The sequence below is a fragment of the Podarcis tiliguerta genome (genome assembly GCF_965153285.1).
Source record: "Podarcis tiliguerta genome assembly, chromosome: 17".
In the NCBI taxonomy this organism is placed as follows: Eukaryota; Metazoa; Chordata; class Lepidosauria; order Squamata; family Lacertidae; genus Podarcis; species Podarcis tiliguerta.
The window spans coordinates 28,216,341-28,231,401 of record NC_139550.1 but is presented as its reverse complement, the minus strand read 5'-3'; the positions used below and the strand labels follow the sequence as shown (position 1 = coordinate 28,231,401).

Below are 15,061 nucleotides of genomic sequence, written 5' to 3'. Positions count from 1 at the left end.
TTGAAATAATACTATGTGTTAAGCTGATGTGCTGGAATAAATTCCTTTATGGGCTAACATTCTTCATGTGAGTATTGTACCAACCCATCATATGATTTATTCAAGCATGTGGCTGGTAATAGATGTCTTTCTGCCTACATATGGTTCTCTTCTGAAGATTAATCACAATGCCCCTCACTCCCAATGCAGCAAACACATGGAAATTATGCTGTTTGTTTGTTTTCTACACAGTTTAAAACACTTTAAAACTGTTTGGAGAATGGGGGGAGCTAAATTTGTGATGGATACAAAGACCAGCCAATGCACACTATGCAAAAATGGTTTGTGGCGAAGCACATAAGAAAAAGCAAGCTTCTGATCTCAGTTGTACGTGGTCTCTGCACAGTGAACTCATGGCTGATGCTATGTTCACAGACTCTGTGTGTGCAAGAGCGGTTATGACTTGCTCATTCGGCATTCAGTTCTCTTATTTATTTCAAGAAATTTTATATAGGTATAGCAAACAGATCCCCAAGCAATTTACAATTAATTTCAGTAGCAGTAAAAAGGCAAACAACATTCAGTAAAATTATCTTTAAAGGTGGATAAAAACAAGATTAAAACCACAGCGTTATATCACAAAAGGAAAGGAAAGCTCGTGCCCAGAAAAGCTTAGGTAAACATAAGTTTTTAAACGTCATGCCTGTCTCACCTCCTGAATTACCCAGAGTTTGGGGGGGGGGCTGTTGGCAAGGTGGTTTGTCACCATCTGTACACAGAGGTCCGTATTTATAATTAGATTGTTAGTTTTCCAGGCTAAACATGTGAAAGTGTTTTATCTTCATTGTATAGTATAGTCGAAAACTATTATTTGCATGTCTCACACAGGACATGTTCAAATGCAACATTTTCATCCTCCGCTGATGACTTTCCAAATCATTCTGCTCATTTTCTCTCTTTTTTTAAAAAAAATATTTTTCTTAGGAATTTCAACAAAACGTTTTATCAAAAAACATATCCTTAATTCCCCCCTATTTCCCCCCCTCCCCATAAAGTAACCCCCCCCCCAACTTCCTTCAGCTCCTCTCTCTGGTTTATCAACACATGTTATTCTCTGCATGTTACAAAATTGTATAGATCCTTAATTTATCTGACTGGCTATTATCACTAAAAAGTTTGTGAGTGTTTATTCAAAACCTGCCAAGGAGTCCAGTTCGTTTTGTTGTTTCTTTAGGTACTTTGTAAAGGGTTCCCATTCTTCCTTAAAATCACAGTTGTCCTTATCACGTAGTTTATATGTCAGTTTCGCCAATTCCGCATAGTCCATCAGTTTCTCTTTGGTCAGGACTTCTTCATTCTTCCATCCCTGTGCTATTAAGACTCTTGCCGCCATTGTCGCACACATGAAAATATTTTTCACTTTCCTTGGCAGGTCTTTTCCTACAATCCCTAACAGAAAGGCTTCAGGGGTTTTTTTAACAAATGTTAATTGGAACATTTTCTTCAGTTCATCCCAATTCTTCAATATCATGTCCGAGAATTTTTTAATTTTACAGCTATCCCACCACATATGATAAAAGGTCCCTCCTTTTTCCTTACATTTCCAACATATATTTGAAGCAGTTTTGTACGTTCTTCCTATTTGCACTGGTGTTATGTATCATCTGTACATCATTTTCATATGATTTTCTTTCAAAAGAGAGCAATCTGTAAATTTCAAGTCAGTTTTCCACATTCTTTGCCAGTCTTCAACATTCTGCTCATTCTCTCTTGATCCCCTGGCAGGGCTGTTCTTCAGGATGCTCTGGAATGATGGTGGGAGGAGTCGCTTTCCTCCCATCCGTGTAAAATATACTTTGTATCCACCAATTAACAGACTTTTCATTTGGGGACAGGATGCAATTAATAACCGTGGGTGCCTCGCTCAGTTTACTGTTAGTTGTTATATTTTTACATGGTGTTGTCGTGTTGTCTAGGCTGCTCATAATGTGCTGGATTCAAAACATATACCAAGGAAACAATAGTAACCCCCAGTGATACAAAACATTGAAAACAGCTCATTTTGTGCCAGTAGAAAGCCCACAAGGCAGTTACGTGCCTGAGAGGACCAAAAAGTCTCTGTCTGGCAACTGCATCCGTATGGGATTTATGTAGACACCGGTCACACCTTTCAGTGCAATAAAACTAATAAAATGGGAAATCCACAGTAGGAAAATGCAAATGCCAAGAGCTAGGTGATAACATAAGGGACGCGGGTGGCGCTGTGTGTTAAACCACAGAGCCTAGGACTTGCCGATCAGAAGGTCGGCGGTTCGAATCCCTGCGATGGGGTGAGCTCCTGTTGCTCGGTCCCTGCTCTTGCCAACCTAGCAGTTTGAAAACACTTCAAAGTGCAAGTAGATAAATAGGTACCGCTCTGGCGGGAAGATAAATGGCATTTCCGTGCACTGCTCTGGTTTGCCAGAAGCGGCTTAGTCATGCTGGCCACATGACCCGGAAGCTGTACGCCGGCTCCCTCGGCCAGTAAAGCGAGATGAGCACCGCAACCCCAGAGTTGGTCACGACTGGACCTAATGATCAGGGGTCCCTTTACCTTTACCTTTAGGTGATAACATAGTAATTGCATCAGCCCATAAACAAGGCTTTAGGAAGTGCCTGAAAGCAGTCCAGGGTGGCTTCTTGCCTGACATCTCCCAGGGCAGAGAAGGCCCTTCCTTTGGGTATCACCTGAGGGATGAGTGCAGACTGCAGAGCAACTCAGCGAAAGATCTCTGCAAACTGGCCAGCCTAGGCAAGAAAGTGCCTTCTCTTGGCTGCATTTAACCAGGTGTTGTCCGATTAAAGTCAATGAAGCAGCGTCTGCATTACTGAGCTGTGAATCTGTTGCAGTGAAAGAAAATCAATTATAGAGCTATGTGTGGTTGAAAATTTAGTCAAACTTCAGGAAGGATGTAGTTTCCTCTTCTGATGGTATCTGAGAATTGTGGGAGAAAATAGATTTTCTTCTTCTTAAAGTATCATAATCTCTTGAAGAGCATAAACGTGCTTTGATCTTTAATATCATAATGAAGAGTAAATAAATGTAAGGGTCAACAGATTCCATGTGCTTCTGTCTTTGGAGCACATATTAATGTTGGCTGAGAACCTTATATTTTCAGAAGAAAAAAAATGATGTACAGAAGTAGACAAAATCAGATAAAGGAAGATCACTTTCAGATCCTATTGAAGTCTTACATGAAATTTGAATAGCAATACACTCTTATTTGTGCCGGCTGAGAAGTTCAACAGAGTCCAGTGGGCTTCACTCCCAGGTCCTGCAATTCTGTGCACATCTGCCTTGAACATCAGCCCCACATGGCATTCAGTGAGACTTTCCCTAGTAAATTGTATATGCTGGGATAGCAGCCATAAAACTCCTAGTTTGTAGCCAACTAGGTTTTACTCAAGAGTAAGGTAAAGGTAAAGGGACCCCTGACCATTAGGTCCAGTCGTGACCGACTCTGGGGTTGCGGCGCTCATCTCGTTTTATTGGCCGAGGGAGCCGGCGTACAGCTTCCGGGTCATGTGGCCAGCATGACTAAGCCGCTTCTGGAGAACCAGAGCAGCGCACGGAAATGCTGTTTACCTTCCCGCCAGAGTGGTACCTATTTATCTACTTGCACTTTGACGTGCTTTCGAACTGCTAGATTGGCAGGAGCTGGGACTGAGCAAGGGGAGCTCACCCCGTCGTGGGGATTCGAACCGCTGACCTTCTGATCAGCAAGCCCTAGGCTCTCTGGTTTAACCCACAGTGCCACCCGTGTCTCTACTCAAGAGTAGACCCAATGAAATCAGTGGACCTACAGTAAGTTAGTCTTTTCAGTGGATTGACTCTGAGTAGGACTAGCATTGACTACAGCTCGTCTAAAATGTTCATCCTCCTAACCTAAATTGGATCACAGGAGAAAGAAAACATAATATAAAAATCTGGATGATAGAACTTTGTCTCTCCTATACTGGAAATCTTTTGTCCTGCAGCTTTGCTCTTGCTGCTTGCATACGAGCTGCTAGTTTTTGCTGCAGAACCATGCCAAACTTGCCCTGCTGTTGTGCCGCATTTTAGCGTTTATTTTCCTGCATGAAACAGCTTCATCATATTCCTTTGTAAGCAAGAGCTGTGGTGTCTTCAGATTTTTGCAGCAAGACGTTCTCTTCCTGTCGCTGTTTCCTATTTTTGGAGAGCTCCTTTAACACGCTTTCTTGCAAAATATGCCTAAAGGAAAGTAGGGATTTGGTGTGTAACCACAGAGTAGCAATGCATGTCAAAATCATGCTAATCTAATATAATTGTGTCATACCACAAACCCCAGTTGTGTCTGGCAAATCCACTGTTTTCTCTGGGCAGAAGCTTTCAATCATTAAAACACCACCAGTGGAGAGTGTTACAAATTTGCTGCTTCTTTTTGTATTGTTTGTCAGAATGTTATTGTGGAAACTAGGGGAAGACGCAGCCGGTGACGCAAACTGGATACATATTGCAAGATGTACAGTATGGGGTCAAACTAGGAGATATGCAAATACTTGATCTAGTCTTAATTCTTTTAAAAATATACCCAGTGATTGTTGGGCATGGCAATTCCGATTGGGCCAGGCTGCGATGGTCAACCTTTTCATTCTAAAAGCCCCCAACACACACACACACTGTTGTGGATGCAAACAGCACATTATTTTTAAAGGCACACATTTATTTAACTTATTTATACAGTATTCTGCCTTCCAGGACGCACATCCTTTCAATGTGGCTTACGAGTGACATAAAAATACATCAGTAATGTCACAATAACAATCCCAAATAGCAAGTCCTCAATATCTCTCCCCCCCTCCCTTGGCCCATGGTCAGGGATGATGGAAGTGGCAGTCCAATATCTGGAGAGGCCGATGTTGGTGACCCCTTGCAATTCTCTTTTTACAAGGCTGATCAAAGAGCCTCCCCTTACAGAGACAATGTCTCCAGTTATCTAAGGGTTATTAGAGCACTATGATCCCTACCTTACTGGGTGACAACAATTAATAACCCTTATTTCAATAACATCGGACAAATTGTTTCCCTTGATACCAACTTAGGTGTGTGCCTTTTGCCACTACAGTGGTACCTCAGGTTATATATGCTTCAGATTACAGACTCCGCCAACCCAGAAATAGTGCTTCAGGTTAAGAACTTTGCTTCAGGATGAGAACAGAAATCGGACTCCGGCGGCGAGGCAGCAGCGGGTGGCCCCATTAGCTAAAGTGGTGCTTCAGGTTAAGAACAGTTTCAGGTTAAGAACGGACCTCTGGAATGAATTAAGTACTTAACCCAAGGTACCACTGTACTAACTTCAGATATGAGCCCCACATTCCATGACAAGTACTGGGTACTTGTTTGCCTCTATCCAATCTCTTTATTATTTTTTAAAAGGTTTGAATAATTTTCTTTGCCATTATGCCTCATTTTAGATTTTCTCCCATTTTTAAAATGCATTGTAAGGAAGGGGGGAAAATATGTACGAGAGAGAGAAGTAAATGAAATCATAGAAAATAATGTATATGTGTTAAGCTTTTAATTCTGGTGATGGTAAATTCATCTGTTTATCCCATTGGGATTGTTGTGGATATATAAAACGAACAAAAAGTTAAACAGACAAACACATTTTTGAAAGCTACAGTTCTTGCAGCTTGTGATGTATCTGACTTGGGGCTTTGCTATGTCTGGCTGAAATTTTTGTTCTCTTTTGTTGCCCATGTGCATATAGTATTTGTTTAACCACAGTTAAGACTGCTATAGCACACCTGACATCATAATCCATGGAACCCAGAGGAGAGTAAGAGAAATAACCAGTTCTTTTTGGAAAATAAAGTAGAGACATGTGTATAGATCTTGCAGAAAATCTGTTTTTCAAGTAAACAAGTCTAGACAGACTTTCAGCAATGGGATAAAGAGTTTTCATTTCAAATATCATTGAGCTGTGAAAGCAAAGTTAAGCACAACTTGTTCCTCAGGAGTTTTTCATTAAGGTTTTTATTACACGCAAACATCAGCATTTAGTATTAATAAAAAAAGTGTCAACATCAGTTTTTAGAAAATGAAGCTGTGTGTTGTGTGTCTTCTAACCCTCCTGTAAGGAAAGTGAGCACTGTTGTTGCTGAAACATATTCTCAATTTTTGTGGCTGCAAATATCCCCCCCGATTTTCTAATTACTAAATTTGCAGCATAGATCACTGACACACAAACGTGTTTATCCATTTTAGCCTACTTGGCAAATATTTATCAGTGCTTTTATGCGTGTAGCAGAACAACATCTCCCCATTAATATATGCCATTTGCAGTGAAGGATATTAAGGTCATGCAAATGATGCCATTGCGCATTGAAATATTTGTTTTAAGCTTTGAATCTGGTAAAGCTAATAAAACGGGCAAGCTTTGCTGTCAGGATGCTGTGCTGGTGGCCTTACCTTGAGACTCAGACTGCTCTTATATTTTCTTTTGCCATGGGTGCAGATGAGGCCTGATGCAGAGCAGATGGATTATTCATTGAACCATCTGAAGCAGAGCTGTGTTCCTGTTCTAAAATTCCACCTTCCCCTTTTCTTCGAATCATTTTTCTTTTTTTGCCTGATCAATGTTTAATTTTAAAACCAGCAATGCATATTCATTGCTTTCTTTTAATCTTGGTCGTCCGACACTGTGCGGCAGGAAGCAGGTGGCACCTGGGGGCCTCTCTGTCGAGTTTATTACTCCCCACCCCAGCCTTGTAATGATTTCCAGTCTCCCGCCAGACATGGTCCGTAGCTCTTACGCTAAAAGGCTTCTGCCAGTTTTCTCCTGTAAATGAAAGCTCCTTTGGGAGGAAAAGAAGCTCTACTTATTTATTGGGGTTATGCCTTCATGCAAAGGTTAACATGTGCGACTCTGACGGCACGCCACAGCGCTTCTTGAAGCCCAGACGCTGCTGGAGTTCTTCCGCATTGGCACCTGACATCCAGCAGCCAGCCTTGTGTAGGTTGAGCCAGTTAGATATTCATATTCAGCTAATGTGTTCACAGGGGGGGTTGGCAGCAGCATGTCCAGAGCAGAAGCATTGGCTCCAAAGACCAGCTGGAGAGATGGTTGGCTGGAGCCTGCCCTACCTGGCCCTCATTCCGCCCCCCAGCCAGCATCCAATTGGCTAGGTGGAGAGGGGGCGGAGCAATGGCCAGCAAGCAAACCCAGGCACAGGAAGCCCGCACCGGGTTGCAAACCCTGCCCACCAGTTTGATGAGTGATTGGCAGATCCAAGACTTGCTTTGTAATCAGGTTTGGCAGTTCAGATCAGAGACCCAATCTGGGTAGATTCAGCTGCTATCTAACACGACATATTATTATACCATGCAGCACAGAGGAAAAAACTACAAAATCACATTCTGTCTTGTCCAGCAGTGTTTGAAATTCGCCAGGCGCCAGGAGCATTTTGTACCTGGCTATTGCGCTGTGGGTTAAACCACAGAGCCTAGGACTTGCTGATCAGAAGGTTGGTGATTCGAATCCCCGCGATTGGGTGAGCTCCCGTTGCTCGGTCCCTGCTCCTGCCAACCTAGCAGTTCAAAAGCATGTCAAAGTGCAAGTAGATAAATAGGTACCGCTCCGGCGGGAAGGTAAACGGCGTTTCCGTGCGCTGCTCTGGTTTGCCAGAAGCGGCTTAGTCATGCTGGCCACATGACCCGGAAGCTGTACACGGGCTCCCTCAGCCAATAAAGTGAGATGAGCGCCACAACCCCAGAGTCGGCCACGACTGGACTTAATGGTCAGGGGTCCCTTTACCTTTTTATTGTCCACTTGCAAGCAAGGGAAGATGCCCAGGCGCCAGGATTGCACCTGAGGTGCGTGCCTGGGGATCCATGGATCTGGACTGTTGTCACACCCCAGCAACACATCCTGTAGAATTCCAACTCTCATATTTTCTCACAATCATAATGAATTTCAGGAACTAAAAAGTCACATTGAAAAATACAACTTTTGAGCCGTCTGGTCCCAAGATACAGTGGCGTAGTGTGGGGGGTGCAGGGGGGGCCGGCCGCAACATGGGGGGGGGGCGCTCGCACTCGCAGCTCTCTGCCCCTACCTGGCTCACTCACTCTAGGGGGCGCAAATTACTTGCCTTGCCCCGGGTACTGACAACCCACGCTACACCACTGCCAAGATGGCAACTAGATATTCCGTTTTGGCAACTGTAACCCTCGTTTAAGGAGCCATTTGGCACTTAGCTTATAGATAGGAGTTTCTAACACAGTTGACAGTTATAGATCTTGGTTCTCGCCATCTCATCCTTCTCTTAGGTTAGTTGTAACCTATTTCTATAGGGCTGCTCTCTTGATCAATGAGTGAGGCTCCTTTTCTGCAGCCTAACCACCCACACAGAAATCTCTGGTTTTCTATAGCATTTGAACAGGATATCAAAGCTCTAATAGATTTTGAATCCAGACAGACAGTTTGACAGCAGCTATGCAAAATATTAGTGTCTTAATCAGATGTCACTTTTGTGCAAAAACTCCTTTTGTCCCCCCTGCTTTTGTGCGCCTGGTAAATTAGTGGATATTCAGACAAGTTAATTATATATTCTAGCATTCAACTATGACAGTTCTTTTCCTATAGAATAGGAAAAATAGTTTTTGCATGGTGAGCTAAACATATATCTTCTTCTTTCTGCCAAAAATAAGTAAGCAACAAGATGGCTTGCATCTGTGGGTCTCAAACTACGTGCTAGCTTTGCATCTTGTAAAACCATTTGCAGATAGTTATAGCTATTATGTCTCCACCCCTTTTATTATGTTGTTGTTTAGTCGTGTCCGACTCTTCGTGACCCCATGGACCAGAGCACGCCAGGCACTCCTGTCTTCCACTGCCTCCCGCAGTTTGGTCAAACTCATGCTGGTAGCTTCGCAAACACTATCCAACCATCTCATGAGCACCGCAACCTCAGAGTCGGCCACAACTGGACCTAATGGTCAGGGGTCCCTTTACCTTTACTTACTTCAGAAAGAAAGAAGAAGCAGCCCCTCAAAAGTACAGGTTAAGCTGGCTGCTACCCGAGTCCATATTAATAGGAACCTCACGGAGGGAAACGTGAATAAACCACTCGCATTCCTCCTTTTCCTGCAGGAAAATAACACCCCTAGTGATGCTTCCCCTTATAAAAGGTTTCCTGGCCCTCTGAAAAGAACCCTTCTATGCTGCATTTTATTTTTATCTATTCCACAATTCTTTCATTGCTATTTTATTTTCTGTCTGCTGCTCATAATTTAGTCCCGCCCGCAATTCCTTCAACACATAATATCTCCAGATGTCCAAATCGGGAGTTTATTCTTCCAAATCCAATTCATCCCTTAAACTCTTCTTTGCTGCTATGTTTGCTGTGTCCACGTAGATTTTAAAAATAGTTCTTCTTTGGTTGCTAATTCCTTCTCCTGGCTGCTGATCTACGTACACCCAGAGATTAATCCTCTTCTTTAAAACATCCATTCTTGTTGTTTTTCACACCGCTGAGTATTGGGGGGGGGGGGGAGAAGAGAGAGGTGAAACTTCCTTAAAGGTAAAGGGACCCATGACTATTAGATCCAGTCGTGGCCAACTCGGGGGTTGCGGCACTCATCTCGCTTAATTGGCCGAGGGAGCCGGCATACAGCTTCCGGGTCATGTGGCCAGCATGACTAAGCCGCTTCTGGCTAACCAGAGCAGCGCACGGAAATGCCATTTACCTTCCCGCTGAAGCAGTACCTATTTATCTACTTGCAATCTGACGTGCTTTAAAACTGGTAGGTTGGCAGGAGCAGGGACCGAACAACGAGAGCTCACCCTGTCGCGGGGATTTGAACCGCCGACCTTCTGATCGGCAAGTCCTAGGCTCTGTGGTTTAATCCACAGCACCGCCTGCGTCCCGAAACTTCCTTAGAGACTTCCTAAATGAGAACATTGTCCTTTCCTGAGGCAATTGCACCAGGAACAGCTCCGAGCTGGTGCTTTACAGTACTTCTTTTACAGAGAACTTTTGCATTCCCAAAACAATTAGGTAAAGATGGAGCTGTTGGAATGAATAATTAAAAAAAAAAAACAAAAACAAGGGGCAGATAAATAATGAGAAATATATCTGAATTAAAAATGCCATCCACCAAGGCAAGCTGTGGATCATCCGCCAGTAATATATACATATGTATGTACCTGTCTCTGAGTTTTGTAATAAGCGCTAACATGTTTTTCCCCTCCTTGCAGCTGATGGCGTTTGTGTGTTTAAATGCCTGGTCAACAAAGATACCGAATATTGCCGTGTGGGGAAAGAATCAATCTTGATATCGCTTGGCTATAACAATGCCTTACTTCAGTTCAGGTCCCATTCTGGTAAGTGATTGGTGGCATTCATAGTTCTGTACATGTCTCAGAGTTTCTCCCCCTCTGTACACTTCCACCCCCCCCCCTAAACTTGGGTGCACTTTCTTGTACACTATTTTGCATGCTCCGAGTTCATAGAACTATAGAACTGTAGAGCTGGAAGAGACCCTGAGGATCAACCAGTCCAAGATATTGGGGTTTGCAGAAGTACAACTAGAGATGGAGAGGCCTGGGGGGGAAGCAGAAAAATACCCCCCCACACACCCACATTTCCCCCCAAAGCCATTTGTTTTTGGGAAAATTGAAAAAAACCCAGTTTGGTATAGTTTGAATATTCTACACACATTTAGTTTGGGGAGAATGGTAAAAGGTAAAGGACCCCTGGATGGTTTAAGTCCAGTCAAAGGCAACTATGGCGTTGTGGGAGCTCATCTCGCTTTCAGGCCAGCGTTTGTCCACAGACAGCTTTCCAGGACATGTGGCCAGCAGGACTAAACCACTTCTGGCACAATGGGACACCGTGACAGATCCAGAACGCACGGAAATGCCATTTATCTTCCCACCACAGTGGTACCTATTTATCTACTTGCACTGGCTTGCTTTCGAACTGCTAGGTTGGCAGGAGCTGGGACAGAGCAACGGGAGCTCACTCTGTTGTGGGGATTCGAACTGCCGACCTTTTGATCGGCAAGCCCAAGAGGCTCAGTGGTTTAGACCACTGTGCCACCCGTGTCCTGCAACATCTCACTGTAGGAGTCAGATAGTTAGTTGGAATAATCAGTTTGAAGTTGTTAGGAACATTGGGTCAGTAAAGAAACTAAGATTAAGAAACTGCCAAGAAAAACTGAAACCATAAGCTTTTTCATGCTTATAAAAAATAAGCTTGATCATTTGTTAATGTTAACAACTGTCTGGACTCCGTGTGTACCTGAGGGAAACGGGTTGGTGGCAGCGAATAAAGCAATTACAGTGATGGCACAATGTCAATAGACCATCAAATGTCCGGGGACCCTGTGTGATCGCCACACTTACCATTGCGTATTACTTGAGAGTTGTGTCGATTTAGATTTCCAGACCCCTGTTTCACCCATCTTTCTGGTGGCGATTGGATGCCTGCCCTGAATTCATGCAGAGGACAGAGCTCTCCTCATTCCTTCCGTTCCACCATTTAGACAGCTATAAATCCTAGATGGTTGTCTCTGTTTCCCGAAGAACATGTGTGCGGCATCTGAGTTGCATCAAGCAAGCCATAAAATTGGCTGCCAGTGTGTCTTGCGCATATCGTCTTGTCTTTCCCAAACAATGGCCGTCTATTTAGAGCAGCTCATCCGAGGAATATTTTGCCCGGCGTCTCACAGGGGGTACTTGCTGCCATCTTGAGAGGAGCACAGTTCAGTTGAAAAACAAGAGGATTGGTGTCAACACTGGTTTCAGAAAGACTGGGTCGAATCTTGCAGGTCTCTTGCATTTATGCTACTGTGTTGTGGGCATTGGGTTGGCGCCAGAGAAATGCCAGCCTGGGCTGTGGCAAGGGTGGCTGAGAGAGCAGAGGAGGATTTCTAGAGAGCAAGTGTATGCATCTTCTATATGCAGGTCCATGCTATTTTTAAGATTCTGCCCCCCTCCACCACAGCGCATATCATTTGGCAGGAGCTGCATGGCTGCTGCACGGGTCGGGTGAGTCGGGCTGCAGAGTGAAGGGGGGGGTGCTGATCTTGGTGGATTCCCCAGCTGTTCTAGTGACACATAAATCAATGGCGGTCTGCTTTCCTTAAGAGCACTTCACCCCAGTGAGTTAACCTGTCTTAAGGGAAGGAACAGGCAGATGAAAGAGTACAGAGTATAATTTGTGGCTTGCTCTTTGCACACTGGGACACAGGTGGCGCTGTGGGTTAAACCACAGAGCCTAGGACTTGCTGATCGGAAGGTCGGCGGTTTGAATCCCCATAGCGAGGTGAGCTCCCGTTGCTCGGTCCCTGCTCCTGCCAACCTAGCAGTTCGAAAGCACGTCAAAGTGCAAGTAGATAAATAGGTACCACTCCGGCGGGAAGGTAAACAGAGTTTGCGTGCATTGCTCTGGTTCGCCAGAAGCGGCTTAGTCATGCTGGCCACATGACCTGGAAGCTGTACACCAGCTCCCTCGGCTAATAAAGCGAGATGAGTGCCGCAACCCCAGAGTCGGCCATGACTGGACCTAATGGTCAGGGGTCCCTTTACCTTTTTACCTTTGCACATTTAGTTCAGCAGAATGTTACATTATGTTTTGCAGAGGGTAGAGAGCAGCTCAGTGATTGTTCAGTTTCTTTCCTTCCACTGCCTACCATTTCTCATGATGCTGTTTACTTTAATATAAACAGCTGTAGTTTTGCACAGCCAATGCCATTTCCCCCCCAGGTACCCTAGCCAAACCTGCTGTGAATCTGAGTGGCCCGCCTCTCAGGCCTCTGTATTTAATTAAATTCACCGTTTCTGTTTCAGAATATAGCATGTTTTCAAATGTGCTGAAGAACTGCAGGAATTGGAATAAGGAGCACTCCGTGTTCAATCAGAGAACCGAAGAATCCTCTGCAGCTCAATATTTTCAGGTAGAGGTCCATTGCATCACAAACCTAGAAGAGGTAAATTCATTACTTTCCCTGTGTTTCTGCACTTCCTGCTCAGAGCTGGTTTCTGCAGCCATGACTTTGCCCTTCTTGTGTGAAGTGCAGCAGGCAAGGGGGGAAGGGCACAATTTTATATATTTGTTCCTGTTTTTCCTGTTTAGTTTTATGGCTGCTTATCCCAGCAACAGAACATGATGCAGGATTTTGTGAGGACGGCCACATATCACAGAGCAATACTACAGAACCATATAGATTTTAAGGATAAGGTAAGTCCTGTTAAAAGTCTACCCACCCCAATTCTCTCTCTCTTTCTCTCTGTAAAATATTTTTATTGAATTTTCTGTTATAGCAGACATTGCAACAAGCCAAAACCGCAAAACTACCGAAGAAAAACCAAACAGAAAAGATTACAGAAGGAATACAGGAAGAAGACAATGTTACATGTTAAATAAGCATCCTTAGATAAGGGATAGAAGACAAAATGATTATTGTAAAAAAAGGATCAGTCTTGTATTAGTTGGCCATGTTTTCTGGATAGGGGTGTCTTCCTCTTTGTGGCTTAATTCTGGAAGCGAATAATCAGTTATGCTGATACCCCGATTCTAAATATTTGCACTGGACCACCTGCCTACAGTCTTGTTCATACTATTGTTATAATTAGAGATGGGAGAGAAATTCAGTTTAGTTTGCATCTAAATGTGAGCCTTCCTAATTTGTAGTTCCCAGTGCAATACACAAACCAAAACTCAGACCTCTTCTATTTTTCATTTATGTATTACATTTATGGAGCACCTTTATCTTCTAAGGAGCTCAAAGTGGTGTACGTGGTTCTCCTCCTCCCCAGTTCACCCTCACAACAACCCTGTGAGGCAGATTAGGCTAAGAGATGGTGGCTGACTCCAAGGTCACCCAGTGACTTTTGTAGCTAAGTGGGGATTCAAACCCTGCTCTCTCCCAGGCCCTAGTCCAACACTCTAACCATTACGCCATTTCCCCCAATTCTGCAGTGCAGTTTGCCGGGCAAATAATACGCACAGAAATGCATGTACTGCCATAAAGTGCCCAATAGTGGAAAATAACATACATAAATGCATTATATTCTTGAAAACTGCCTTGCAAAAATGTATATAGGAGGCAAAATTGCTTACAAAGAAGAAATGCTTGTGAATTTTCACTCCTTTTAAAAATGGCATGCTATGTGGAATTGTGGAGAAGTGAACTTTAGATTGGAAAATGAGAAACTTAGGAAAACTGAAATGAAGAGAGAAGAGAGTTTGGATTTGATATCCCGCCTTTCACTCCCTTTAAGGAGTCTCAAAGCGGCTAACATTCTCCTTTCCCTTCCTCCCCCACAACAAACACTCTGTGAGGTGAGTGGGGCTGAGAGACTTCAAAGAAGTGTGACAGGCCCAAGGTCACCCAGCAGCTGTATGTGGAGGAGCGGAGATGCGAACCCGGTTCCCCAGATTATGAGACTACCGCTCTTAACCACTACACCACACTGGCTCTGAAATGGACAGATTTTGCCCATCCCTACTTATAATTCAGGCATACATTTAAACCAGGTTCCATTCAGTGAGCGCAGGATCTGCTCTGACCTCCAGGAGCTTCCAGCCTGAATATATTTTTCATAAGAAACAGGCATCTTCTTCTGCGTGAAAAGCTTGTCTTCTGCCCCCCAGCTACAGCCCCTTCCTGTCCCAAGGGCTGCCCTAGGAGACGTGCCCAGCACAGAAAGGGATGGATCCTGGATCTCTGTGAGCCCCACAGCCTCCCGTCAGGGGTCAGAAAGTGGCTCTCCTCACCTCTTCCCCAAGTCAGTAGACGGGAAGCATCGTTGAAGTCAGAATCTTTCTTTTTTTTTTAAGATAATTTTTGTTAACAGACCAATCAAATCAAATTCCATTAATTCCAAATTACAAAGCCAAATTTTAAATTTTTGTTGGGGGTACCCATATTTAAAGTTTCGAAAGGGATCCAATCATCTTGTTGCTGCTGCTTTAATGTCCACAAATCTGTCCAAATGATGTTCACAATTCTATACAATCCTTTCTTGTTGTTTTCCACATCTCTTCTTGTTATTTTCATATATTTTTCCTT

General features: G+C 43.9%; 1 protein-coding gene and 1 long non-coding RNA gene across 4 annotated transcripts in view; both read left to right on the top strand.

Moving 5' to 3' along the window:
- Window positions 1–15,061, top strand: part of LOC310667585 (histone-arginine methyltransferase CARM1-like) — a gene marked incomplete at its 3' end in the record, with an annotated part of 52,005 nt that overhangs the window by 4,797 nt on the left and 32,147 nt on the right. For 2 of the 3 annotated variants that reach the window (XM_083420260.1, XM_083420261.1), the window contains exons 2-4: window positions 10,242–10,367; window positions 12,837–12,976; window positions 13,123–13,227. In XM_083420260.1, coding sequence (XP_083276386.1) covers window positions 10,242–10,367; window positions 12,837–12,976; window positions 13,123–13,227 — 371 coding nt within the window. The remainder of the gene's footprint in view (window positions 1–10,241; window positions 10,368–12,836; window positions 12,977–13,122; window positions 13,228–15,061) is intronic. The other variant, XM_083420262.1, reaches the window with a different exon arrangement.
- Window positions 1,510–5,490, top strand: LOC310668006. Its single transcript, XR_014506533.1, has 2 exons — window positions 1,510–2,213; window positions 2,585–5,490. It is a non-coding gene; the product is annotated as an uncharacterized lncRNA (long non-coding RNA).